We start from the raw sequence: 12526 nt of genomic DNA on the forward strand, positions 1-12526 counted from the left end.
GCCCCCCCCCCCCCCCGCAGGTTGGAGGGCTGGGAAACAAAAGCATCTCCCTCCTGGTTAAAAGTTGACCAAAGTCTCCTATCCCTATGTCCCAGGGAAGAACAAATGTTTGGGTAGGAAAAAAACAATTCCAGAGAAAATCATGTGACATCCTCTTTTTTATTTTTAGGCTAATGAAACAAGAGCCTTGGCCATCCAGGCTTGCCCCAGTAAACTGCTAATATTCGTATATGCTTACCTGTGAAGAACAAATCTCATCTTTGCCAATATTTGCTTTAAATGAGGAAGCTGGGCTAATTTTTAGGTCCACTTAGGACTTTTTTTTTTTTTAAGATTTTATTTATTTATTTGACAGAGAGAGACAAACGAGAGAAGGAACACAAGCAGGGGGAGTGGGAGAGGGAGAAGCAGGCTTCCTGCCGAGCAGGGAGCCCGATGCAGGGCTTGATCCCAGGACTCTGGGATCATGACCTGAGCCTAAGGCAGACGCTTAAGGACTGAGCCACCCAGGCGCCCCCACTTAGGACTATTTTAAGGTCCACTTCAGTTCTGACATCCCATTTTCCCAGGGTGGAAGTGCTCAAGGTCAGACTGCTTATTCTGAGTGTGCTCTGGGTGAGATTTTGCTCATCACTGAAGTGTTGAGGGCAAAGCAGGAGAGAGCTGGATGGGGATCCCAGCTACTGAACAAAATTGACTCCTTTGCTTTCATCCTAAAGCCAAGGAAGCCTGAGTTTACACTCTGTCTTTATCTATTGGTTGAAAGTGAAAAAATAAGAAAACAAGTTTTTTTTGTTGTTTTTTTTTTTTAGCCCATATTGTTCCAGATGAGTGTTTAGTTTTTATTTTGTTGGTTGGTTGTGATACTAGCTTTGTGGAACATGGTATAAAGCAGAGTTCTCAACCCTGACTGCACATGGGAGTACTTGAACTAAAAAAAGAAAAAGAAAAATAGAGAGAGAAAGAGAAAGAGAGAGAGATGGGGGTGGGAGAGAAAGAAAGAAAAAGAGAGAAAGAAAAAGAAAGAAGGAAAGAAAGCATCTGATTAAAAAGCTCAGGGTTGGAGGAGGAGGAGTAAATAATCATCAGTATTTTTTAAAAGCTTCCCAAGTAAATTTAATGTACATCTGGGGATGAGAGCTACTGGTATAAAGTATCTGGGATGTTTTCATGGAAAGCGATGAAAGGATGCATCCATTAAATTGTACTTACTAATGACTATGCCTACTATGATAGTGTATTTATTTTTTAAGCAAAACAAAACAAAACCAGGAAATAGAAAATTTACCTCTTGGTAAAGTACCTCTCAAACAACCAGAAGACCCCTCATTGTGTTGGGAGTAGCTCCAGGATGAATACTCTTAAGCATTCCATTTTTCCTATTTCTGCCCGGTTGGGAAAGCAGAGTCGCTGGTAGGTTTGACACTTCTTTTGATGAGTTTCAGATCTCTTACCCATCTGAGTCTGTGGTTGTCTTTGCCCTTTTCCCTTTTAATGTACCTGCTCACCTGACAACTATTTAGATAGTTATCAAATACCGAAATACCTGAGGATGGATGTTTGTCTGTCCCCTATGAGCCTGGGAGGAAAGGGAATGTCTGTCTTGGGCCGCTCTGTGGCTGGAGTACAGTGTCTCTTGTCATTCCCATGCTGTCATTATCTTCCACAGATCCCTAGCAATTGGAACCAAAGCCGGTTATAAGCTGTTTTCTTTGAGTTCTGTGGAGCAACTGGACCAAGTCCATGGAAGCAGTAAGTGTGTGTGTGAGATCTCAGGGACACCAAATCCTCCCTCTAGACTTTAATCTGTGGTGCTCCTGAGCTGTCTGCATTTTTCTCCCTTAACTGTCAAACTGAAGGAGTCAGTATTTTTCAGGTTTAAATATAAATCATTGCCTCCACTTGGTTTAAAAAAAAAACAACCCACAAGTAAGCCCTTAGATTTGGCAATATCTTAGGTAACATTTTCTTTTTATATTAAGAAATCCTTGGTTTGAAACTGTATTGTTGGCACTTGTTCATATACTTTTATGCCCAGCGATCAGTTTTTATAATTGTCAAAGAAGGTCACTTATGACTTTTTTTTTCGCCATTATATTGGCACTGTAGAATATTGCTAACATTCATTCAGTCATGGAAGTATTTTCCTTGTTTTAATAAAGCAATATGATCCTATTTGCATAGTTCATACTGAAGATGTTGAAATACTTCTAGTGAATATCACAAAAAAAAATGCAGCTTAGAAATGTGACTCTCTTATTTTCTCAGGGTAAGTAATAATTTATGCCATCGTAATAGTGAGGAATACACAATCTTTGGATTTCCTGGGAAGAAAGTGGTTTGGTAAATAAATACCTTGGGTCCCTAATATATTTGTAAGATATTATTTTTATTACACCATTTTCGTGAATACTTCGCTCTGTATCTGTCCTATGTCACTCCCTATGGGACCTGCCTACACACAAGGAAGGCACGCATACAAAAAGAATGTTCTCAGAAAAACACTGAGGTGTCTACCTATGGGCGCTCGGGAGGCTTACTTATTTACCTTCTTCCTGAGTACGGAAGTACTTCCCTGGTCATGACACAGATGTCCAGATTGTCTTCCACAAGAAAGGGATTGCAGAGAGGGCGAGGGAGCACAAAATGAGGAGGGGTTACAATTTAATTAGGTTGCTGCCCCCCCCCACCATGGCCATACCCATAGTACCTCTCGGCAACAGGGACCAGAATTCTGAAAGCAGAGGTTCTCCAGAGTAGACACACCTTTGAAACCTCTCATGGAAAAAGGGTAGATTGAGATTGTCTAAACCTCCCAAAAATGTTTCCCCGAGCAAACAGTGGTACCCAAGGGCTGATTCTACCTCACAGAGGGCATCTGGGGAAGCTCTGGGAAGACCTGACTTTGGGTTCTGGTCTCTGACGTTTTCTTTAGGTGTTGGAAAGGGCTTTGGAATTGCTACCTTGGGAGGCATATAAAGCTTCATGGTGGGGGGAAGGAAATCGTGGTAACGGAGGGCGCCCAGTAGCTAGACCCCGAGGCCGTTGGCTAACTGCAGGGGGCTGAAATCTGTGTGGCCTCGGGCTGCTTCCCTTCCCAGCCGAGATCCCGGATGTCTACATCGTGGAGCGCCTTTTCTCCAGCAGCCTGGTAGTGGTGGTCAGTCACACGAAGCCACGGCAGATGAATGTCTATCACTTCAAGAAAGGCACGGAGATCTGTAATTACAGCTATTCCAGCAACATCTTGTCCATAAGGCTGAACCGGCAGGTACGTGGGGGAGATCTCTCAGGTTGCAAGGCTTCTGCTCTATGGGCAAGATAAAGAAGATGAGTATCTTTAGAGATGAATGTTTCTAAACCACACATCCGATTCTAAAAGGGATTTTAAGACTCGGTTGGGCCTACTATCACAGGGACATGGTGAGCTTACTCCGGCCACCAGTTTCAGTGATGTGTCCTCCCTGGTCCTTCTGCCTCGCGTCCCTTCTTGAGCATTGGCCCCTGGTGCAGTGAACCCTCTTCCGCTGGACACAGGCTGCGTGGAAATCTGGCTCTGACACTGTCCCGTGAGCTACTTCGTGGGCACTGAACGCAGAAGAACATCTCTCTCTGGTTTGGGCCCTGGATGGTGGCATCCACTGCAGACAGGCAGTAACGCTTCTCAGAATGAAGCCCCTGAGGATGAGTGTGCCCCCCACCCCCGCCCCAGGCTAGCTCTGAAGGCAGTTGTAAAACCACCCTTCTCTTGCTCTGTCCTTGAGCTTTCCCAGTGATCCAGGTGCCCAGGCTCATGCTCCCACCTTTCTTTCCCCCAGCTCACTGTTATAGATCTTACTTGTAGTGGTTGGTTGGTTGGTTTGAAGATCTTTCTTTCTTTCTTTCTTTCTCTCTCTCTCTCTCGCTTTCTTTCTTTCTTTCTTTTCCTTCCGTCCTTCCACAGAGAGAGAGCCCAAGCAAGGGGAGCGGCAGGGAGAGGGAGCCCAATGCAGGGCTCAATCCCAGGGTCCTGGGATCACGACCTGGGCCAAAGGCAGACACTTAACCAACCGAGCCACCCAGGCGCCCCAGGAAGGATTACTCTTATCTCAAATACACAATATATTCTCTTTAAAAATAGAAATTCTCCTTAAATAGGGGCGCCTGGGTGGCTCAGTCCTTAAGTGTCTGCCTTCGGCTCAGGTCATGGTCCCAGGGTCCTGGGATCGAGCCCCGCATCGGGCTCCCTGCTCGGTGGGAAGCCTGCTTCTCCCTCTCCCACTCCCCCTGCTTGTGTTCCCTCTCTCGCTGTGTCTCTCTCCGTCAAATAAATAAATTCTTTAAAAAAAATTCTCCTTAAATAAATATTTGGGGATATTAGCAGAGTTCCCCTTAAATCATTAGATTTTAAATCCTATAAGGGCAGGCACCGTATCTGTTGTGTTCACTACTGTGGCCTGGTAGGAAAGGCAGTGCCTGGGGGAAAAAGTGCTCAGTGAATATCTGTTTCCCGAGTGCCTGTTAAATAAGTAAACAGATAGATTCTTTATATGACCGTGCAGGTCTTTCTTTTTTTTTTTTTTAAAGATTTTATTTATTTATTTGAGAGAGAGAGAGAGAGCACATGAGAGTGAGGAGGGTCAGAGGGAGAAGCAGACCCCCCGCCGAGCAGGGAGTCCGATGCGGGACTCGATCCCGGGACTCCAGGATCATGACCTGAGCCGAAGGCAGTGGCTTAACCAACTGAGCCACCCAGGCGCCCCCGTGCAGGTCTTTCTATTCAATTAAAATTCCCAGGATGGTGGAGGGCATTGCATTCATCAAGGACAATGTTTTCTATCTTCTTACCTAAACTATTAAATGCGAATAATTTTTTTAACAAATGAGACAAAGTGCTCCTTCAGTTTATGAGAAGGAAGAGATTGTTTCTTTGAGCTGGTCGACTACTTTGATTGGATACCCACTTACGTCTATATAAAGCAGTGTGGTAGAAAAGAGCCTGAGAAGTGGGATGTAGGGATATTTAAGTAAGGAGAGGGAGTAAAGAAGGAAATAAGTCCAGGCTCTTAGCCAGGGAGGGAAAGGCATTTGAGAGTTTTTGACTTGAAGGTTTTTAAGCCCAATTCTTGGCTCAAGGGCTCTCTCTGAAATCTGTTGGTAGCACGTTAAATTTCATTGCAAAACTTTTTATTTTTGCGTCCAGTGATAGCCGATATATGAAAATTAAATCTCTGTTTTTGGCACGTGATTATCTTTTTAAGATTGTTCTAGCCAGGGGCGCCTGGATGGCTCAGTTGGTTAAGTGTCTGACTTCTGCTCAGGTCATGATCTCAGGATCCTGGGATCCAGCCCCACGACAGGCTCCCTGCTCAGTGAGGAGTCTGCTTCTCCCTCTCTCCTCCCTCTGCCCTTCCCCCTGCTCATGTGCTCTCTCTCTCTCTATCTCTCTCTCTCAAATAAATAAAATTTAAAAAATCTTTTGAGGAAAAAGATTGTTTAGGCCAAAGTCCTATAAAAATCAGAACCCTCAAATAGTATCTAAAGAATTTATTTCTCTCATTTCTCTCTTACTTGCTCTCTGACATTTTCATTACCAAAGGGGACAAAGGATTACTCAAGGGTCTGAGTCTGCTAGCCTTTCCATGCCACCCTGTCCTCAGTATAAGATCCATGACTTTTGCGGTTCTCCTCCCCCAACTCCTTAGAACATCAGTGCTCCTAGCGCTACTCAGCTGCCAATGGCCAAGTTCATTGGAACCCGCTCAGACACCTCTCTCCTCCTTAGCGTTTCTTCTCCTAAGAAGATGATTTGAAACAGGTCTGGAACGTGTTTGGGGTTTGCTTTTCTTAGAACGTCCAAGGCTCGGGCCTTGGCAGCTTTGGGGTTGGGCACCAGCTGCAGCCCCCCTGCCGCGCGGGGATCCCTGATGCCCGGGCTCTGCCGCCCCCTGCAGGAAATGAATGGGAGTGAGAGCCGCGCGTCCTGCCTGCTGTGGGGTTCCTTTTTTAAAAACAACAGGAAACCATCAAAGATTTGTGTAGGGCGTTTTGAGGAGAGAGCATCCCTATTTTCTTCTAAATATATAGAAAGGAAGACATTTAGTAATTATGGTATTTTTCACTCTTAGTTAATGTTATGCCCCTTGTCCTTAATTGAGGAAATGTATTGAGGAATGAAGACGACACACCAGATATATTTCCATATGTAAACTTTGACAGTGCTCCGACCATCTGTTCTGAGGGGTCCTGGTTATCCAGATGAACATTCACTGGATTGAAGCCTCTGGAGCTACATCTAAATCTGGGGTGCTCGAGGGCAGATGCTATCAGTATTTTTATAATCACTAAAAGGAGTTCTTACTTCTAAATCCTAGCAGAGTTGATGAGGACCAAGGTGACCAAGACCGAGCGGAGTTGAAGGCCCACCCAAGGTTCTGCTAGGATTGAAAACTGGTTGCTAAAGAGCAGTTTCCAGGGTCATGCTGGCCCTAGAAGCGTGCTTGCACGTGAACTTGAGACATGGTGCCTCCTCGCTCCCCCTCTCTGTATTCTCTGTTTCCCTCCTAGTTAAGTCTTGTCCATGGCCAGCAGGGGTGACCTGAAATTCACCGACTGGGCCGTACGACAGCTGGTGCTGTAACAGCTGGTGGGACAGAGGCAGACAGATGGGGTGAGCTGGTGTAGAGGCTGTTCCTACAGGAGGCATACGCTGAGGACCCAGTGTCCTGGGGATTGGGTGTGGGGACATAGGAGGATATCAGAAACCTAAGAATGTAAGCATAGAGTACTAGAGTCCAAACCATAAAAAGTGCTAGCAAAAGACAAAGTGATCAGATAAAACGGGGAATATGTTTCACAGAGAAACACTAATGTTTGCCATCAATCTTGAGACCCTATTAGAATTTTTTTTTTATCCCTCGGCAGCCAGACCTGTGACCACAGAGCCTTAATTAAAATTGAGGAAGGCATTTACATTTTCTTTTTCTGCTCGGTAAAAGTGATGGTCTCCATTTTTCTGAGCTGTGAGAAGTCATCCTGGGAAAACAGTAGGGCAGGCTTTTCCCTGGAGGAGAGCCTACCAGGGTTTTTGTAGCATTTTTAGGTGCCTTCCTTTCCGAGTGTTGTCTTTTGGGATAAAAGGTTCTGGCCTGAGAACAGAGGCTCTCAAACTCAGGTGTACAATGACCTGGGGTACTTGTTTCAAACCTCCCAAACCAGAATTTCCAGGGAGAGGCCAGGCCTTGCCCCTCAGGTGCTCGGCTGGCTCATCAAAGCCTGAGAACCACCAACTTAGAGGAAGCCGAGTCAGGCTTGTGCAGGGGCTGTGGGCAGCTGCTCGGGGTGAGGAAAGAGCCGCCCAACCAAAAAGTCCTTCCCGACAGCCCCTCCCCGGCACCCAGCATCCGCACTTGTACTGAGCTATGCATTCCGTTCATTTGCACACCCAACATCCACCCCGTGGGCTGTTTCCACTTGGTAGAGAGCATGGCCATTGGGAAGCAGCTCTGCACCTGGCAAGCCTCATTTGAAAAGGAAGAGAAGGGCCTCCCTGCACTGGAGAGGGAAAGGAGCTGGGCCTGGTGTGGGGTGGGGGTGGGGGGGTCACTGGGAAGATCACAGGGGAGGGGGGAGGGTGCCCTGGGGCTGGGGATGCACATGAGGGCAGAAGGGCTTTCCAATTCCCTTTACCAGGGCTGGAGAGAGTATGCGGAAGTGGGTCTGGAGAGTTGAGTGGAACGAAGGTAAAGTTGGCAATTCTTGGGAGGGAGTAGAACCTAAGATTGGTGGTACGGAGGGAGTAAAGAAACCCATGTCTGTGTAAGACAGAGACATCGTTATGAACATTGAAAGGGAGCCTGTCTGATGGGAATAGGAACCAAAAAGGTTACCCAAAATTGTCCTAAATGGCAAAGGGAGTCTGATCAGGAAGTGTTCGGGAGTCCCTGTTCTAAAGAGGGGAAAGTACCACACACACACAAAATCTCAATTTCTTTTTTTTTTTTAAGGTCTCATTTATCCATTTGAGAGAGAGCGCGGGCGCATGCGCGCGCACGAGTGGGGACAGGGAGGGGCAGAGGAAGAGGGAGGAGCAGACTCCCCACTGAGCAGGGAGTCCAACATGGGGCTCGATCCCAGGAACCCCGGATCATGACCTGAGCCGAAGGCAGATGCTTAACCAACTGAGCCACCCAGGAGCGCCCCGCCCCCCCACCAAAAATCTCAATTTCTAAATGAAAATTTTTAAGATCTTGTATTTTATGCTTCTACTCAGGTGGCTGACGTGTGTGTACGTGCGCACTTGTGCATACCTAAACGTAATCTTCAACTCAAATCATCAGAATTCTTCCACCTTTAGGCTTGGAAGCAAGTTAGGGCTCACGGGACAGATGAGTGATTTCTATTACAGAGGCTGCTGGTGTGCCTGGAGGAGGCCATTTACATTCACAACATCAAAGACATGAAGCTGCTGAAGACCATCCTGGATATTCCTGCAAACCCAACAGGTGAGCTCCAAAATCAGGGGAGATGTCCTCCACCCCCAAATCTCATACCCAGTTGCTCCTTTCGCAGGCTGGACTCCCCCCTCGACCGAAAACCCGAAGCAGTATTTGTATGGGTTTTGCGTCTCAGTGGTGCTTACCTTGGAGGTTTGTCCTTATGGTGTCAGATGCCACTTCTGTTGGGCTGTGCATCCTTCAGGACTGCAGCCTTCGAGAACCCCTTTCTTCGGGGACCCATTGTCTGCAAATGTGTCGAGGTGCTGAAGGTAGGCGTAGGCGACTTCGTGCATCTGATATCAAAAGGTGTTTACCCCTAATTATTTTCGGTGGTGGTTCAGTACAGAGTAGGTGTAATAATTAGAAGCAGGTTTTGACTTGGTGTGTCGGCAGAGTAGGAGAAAGGCTCCGAAGAATGTGTTTTATGAAGTTACAAAGAAACCTCTCTCCTTGGGTGATGTGCTAGGGTACTGGTCTTCACTAAATCCCTCGGATGCAACACTATTGAACCAGTCCCGCGTGTGAGAAGGGGAACAGATCGGATTTGGTAGATTGAAAGAGCAGATGATGGGTATGAGCTCACTAAGCGAGCAGTAAATGAGGAAGAAGCTTGGTTGTGTGGGAGGGTGGGGGGTCATCACAGTATAGAGCGATTGCTGTGTCCAGGGATTCGGGTTAATAGCTGTGAATCGAATTCCAGTTTAGTATCGGTAAGTGACTGCTTCCATTTATGGCAGTTTCCTAATTCTTTGACTTTCATTGAATTTCAAGGTCTGTATGGCCCAACCCAAGTCACCGAGGCTCTTTGGGCCTCAGATTTTTTTATCTGTAAAATGGGGTGGGAATACCCGTCTCGCAGGATCAGCTGCGAATTACAAGAGCTCGTGTTTGTGAAAGTGGCCAGCTCACAGCCCGCCATGCAGTAAAATCTCCTATTCCTGCTTTCCTCCCCTCTTCTCTCTTATGTCTGTATAATAAATCGCAATTATATAGAGACCCTCTTTGGTGTCGACCTCAGTGCTTTAAAATTTCAGCCACGAAATAATATATTTTCAAAGATCAAAGCCATTGAGGCCGTTAGAAAGTTCTCTGAGATGACTTTAAAGCGTATTTCATGAAATGGAGGATGGTAAGTGAAGGAGCTGCGGATGGTCAGGTTTTTGTTCTAGGAATGAGGTTGAACTGGTTTGCAAAGGTACGGTACTGAAGATGCACTATGTGCCCCGGCCGACAGAGGGCGCTGTCGGGTGCAGCTAGGGAGTGCAGCCCGCAGGGACCCAGGATCTGGCCACACCAGTCCCCGGAGACAGGCACTTTGCAGGGCCAGGACCCAGGGTGGGACTGTGGGGTGCAGACAGCTGAAAGGAAGATGTGGTCTTCTGCTAGGGCAGGCAGGAGAGGTGCTGCCCACTCAAAGCGGAACTCACAGCAGGTGTGGACCTGAGCTGGGCCTTGATGGATTTGGGCAAGGGACCATCCAGGTGGCCCGGAAGCTGGAAGCTCTCTCGGTTCTCCAGTTCTCTGGGAAGATAGGAGTCGGCATAGTCAGGACCCTGTCCAGTGGAGGGGCCTGTGTGTTAGCGCTGCGGTCGTCTTCCCTTGCTTCTGCCGCCACATGATCACCCCACGAGACAGCTCTGCCTACCTGCGGGACTGGGCCCCTTCCTCCCGTGAAAAGCCGTTTCCCCCCATCTACTCTTAATTTCTAGCAAATGGAGCTGTTTTCCTTAGCTCAGAAGAGTCACTGGTTGCCTCTTTCTTTGCAGTTTAAACAGGGAGAAAAAAAGGTTTGAAAGGGTGGGCCTTTGTATTTTAGAGAGAACGGGTATTATTTGTAAAGGAATAATTTTATCTCGAGAAAAATTAGAAACGGTGGGAGGTGTTTTCTCCGTCTCAGATAAACGTTTGAATGGATTCAAGGACAGAGCTAGCATTTCCTTCTGAAAGACCACAGGTGGGTTGAAAGACCAAAATATGTCTCTGACACCTTTGATGTTGTTTGGAGAGGTAGCCGAGACTTTTTCGAATCCTGAAATTTATAATTATCATCTCAACGTCCACTGAGCTCCCTTTGTTCTCCAGTAAAAGAGAGATGATAATGGTCATCCCACAGAGTTATTTTGGGGAGGATTAACTGAAGGCAGGCAGCGAGCAGCCCCGGGAGAGCAAAGGTTAGGCTCACTCCCTAGCCCAGCCCCTGCCTGGAGGGCAGCCTGACCGTGGTTAAAGTTACACTTGCCGGGACATGACCAGTTCCTCGCTCAGTGGACTCAGAGCTGTCAAACCCAGGAATGTAAAATTTTCAGAGACCAAGAGTCTCCTTTGTTTGTTCCCATCCTCTCATTTTCTTTCTAAACAAAAACATAAGACAGAAACTTGGGCTCTTGATTTGATCAGGGCTTCATGGGTACACAAGGGGAACAGAGTCCCCTTGTCCAACCGGCTGGAGCACACTGATGCTGAGCGGATTGTAACCTAGTGAATTATAAATAAATGATACACACAGAGCTCTACCACAACTTCGCACCCGGTATCTACTGCGGTTGTACATTTCCTTCCTTGTGTCTGTGTTGCGGCCATTCCCGCTGTTTCCTTTAAAGGGTTTGGCCAGACGGACCTCGAAGTTAATTTCCTGCGAGCACAGCAGTCTGCGTGCTGAGCAGTGAGGGTGAGATCTCCACACAAGTTCAGCCAACTGCAGACCTCGGCTGTGCCATAATCTTGCGACCTTCTGCAGAATACCGAGGGAGCCGTCTCTACCACCCAGCAGTGCGTGTAACAGGACGAAGTAGCAGTTCATTCCCCAGCCAGGGCTCTCTCTGAAAAGGGCAGTACAGGTGGGCTAAATGGCTCTCGTTTGCAGTCGCCTAGAACACTTGCAAATACGGAGATTTCTTTCTGTTTTTGAAAATTGGAAAGCATCTTCTGAGACGTTAATCAACCCAGGGGGAACTGCAATGTATAAATCACTGTTAACTCGCTTTAAGTTTGTCAAGTCACACTATAAATACCAACGTGGGGATGATTTAAAATCATAGGACTTCCTTCTGATTCCAGCCGGTGCTCCCGTTGGTTCTTGCACTGATAACAGGCACTTCTGTTCCAACTGCAGAAGAATTACAGCCAAACAATTTCAGGGAAGTTACAGCCGGCAGTGATTTATGAGAATGTGTGTCAACTCTAAAATCCAAAAGCCATTTCAAAAACCTGATTCCTCTATAGAAAAAAGACTGGAAGAAAATATGCTCAAATATTGAGAACAGTGAAGAGCCTCTGGATTTTAGAATAACGAGTGCTTTTTTTTTTCTCTTACTTTATATTTTTTGGACTCTGCAAATCTTTTACACTATGACTTTTCTGTTATAAAATGATATCAGAGACAAAGGCTTATTTCCTTCCTGAGGAAGGCTTTGTGTGACACCTGTCATGGAAACAGAAGACAGGTAGAATCGTAATATCCAAGCCTGAAGCAAGCTCTTGATGCTTTCCTCGGGGGCTTCCAGAAGGAACAAAAATGCATTCTTGTAGCTGGTTGGATTTGTCTGAGAATTGGACCATAGGAAATCGAAGGAACTCCTTATGTCATTTCTGGGGACCTTCATTAAGTCCGAGAAGGTTGGTGTGCAGGATCCCTTGGCTAAATTCAGGTGGATTGGCAGAAGTGCAAGCCTGGAGGTGAAGCTCTCAGGTAAGTGGTTACGTGCCAGAGTCCGCCTGCGCTGTATCATCCTTTCCCTGTTAGAATCTAGTATCATCCCCCTCTCTGTTAGACACTGCAGAAGGTTCGAAAAGTTTAAGCTTTTCTTCCCTTCTGGGATATCTACACTCTAACAAAAAAAACTTGGAAGATCACCTCACACCTGTCAGATTGGCTATTATCAAGAAGACAGAGATCCATGGAAAACAGTATGGAGGTTCCTCAAAAAGTTGAAAATAGAGCTACCCTATGACCCAGCAATTGCACTACTGGGTATTTACCCCAAAGATACAAATATAGGGATCCGAAGGGGTACGTGCACCCCGATGTTTATAGCAGCAATGTCCACAAT

At 46.6% G+C, this 12526-nt stretch overlaps 3 protein-coding genes across 3 annotated transcripts in view; 2 read left to right on the forward strand and 1 right to left on the reverse strand.

Moving 5' to 3' along the window:
• The window catches only part of WIPI1 (WD repeat domain, phosphoinositide interacting 1), a 59837-nt gene that overhangs the window by 3961 nt on the left and 43350 nt on the right, over window positions 1–12526 (forward strand). The window contains exons 2-4 of the mRNA XM_006741897.3: window positions 1670–1752; window positions 3102–3271; window positions 8387–8483. Coding sequence (XP_006741960.1) covers window positions 1670–1752; window positions 3102–3271; window positions 8387–8483 — 350 coding nt within the window. The remainder of the gene's footprint in view (window positions 1–1669; window positions 1753–3101; window positions 3272–8386; window positions 8484–12526) is intronic.
• Window positions 2371–12526, reverse strand: part of LOC145717300 (uncharacterized) — a 59235-nt gene continuing 49079 nt past the window's right edge. The window contains exon 3 of the mRNA XM_081804645.1: window positions 2371–3310. Coding sequence (XP_081660771.1) covers window positions 3232–3310 — 79 coding nt within the window. The 3' untranslated portion in view covers window positions 2371–3231. The remainder of the gene's footprint in view (window positions 3311–12526) is intronic.
• Window positions 12057–12526, forward strand: part of LOC102751138 (guanine nucleotide-binding protein subunit alpha-13) — a 6543-nt gene continuing 6073 nt past the window's right edge. Inside the window, exon 1 of the mRNA XM_081805933.1 lies at window positions 12057–12165. Within this exon, the coding sequence (XP_081662059.1) occupies window positions 12057–12165 (109 nt within the window). The remainder of the gene's footprint in view (window positions 12166–12526) is intronic.

Source organism: Leptonychotes weddellii, chromosome 15 (genome assembly GCF_054177405.1).
Source record: "Leptonychotes weddellii isolate Sample4059 chromosome 15, ASM5417740v2, whole genome shotgun sequence".
Lineage (NCBI taxonomy): Eukaryota > Metazoa > Chordata > Mammalia > Carnivora > Phocidae > Leptonychotes > Leptonychotes weddellii.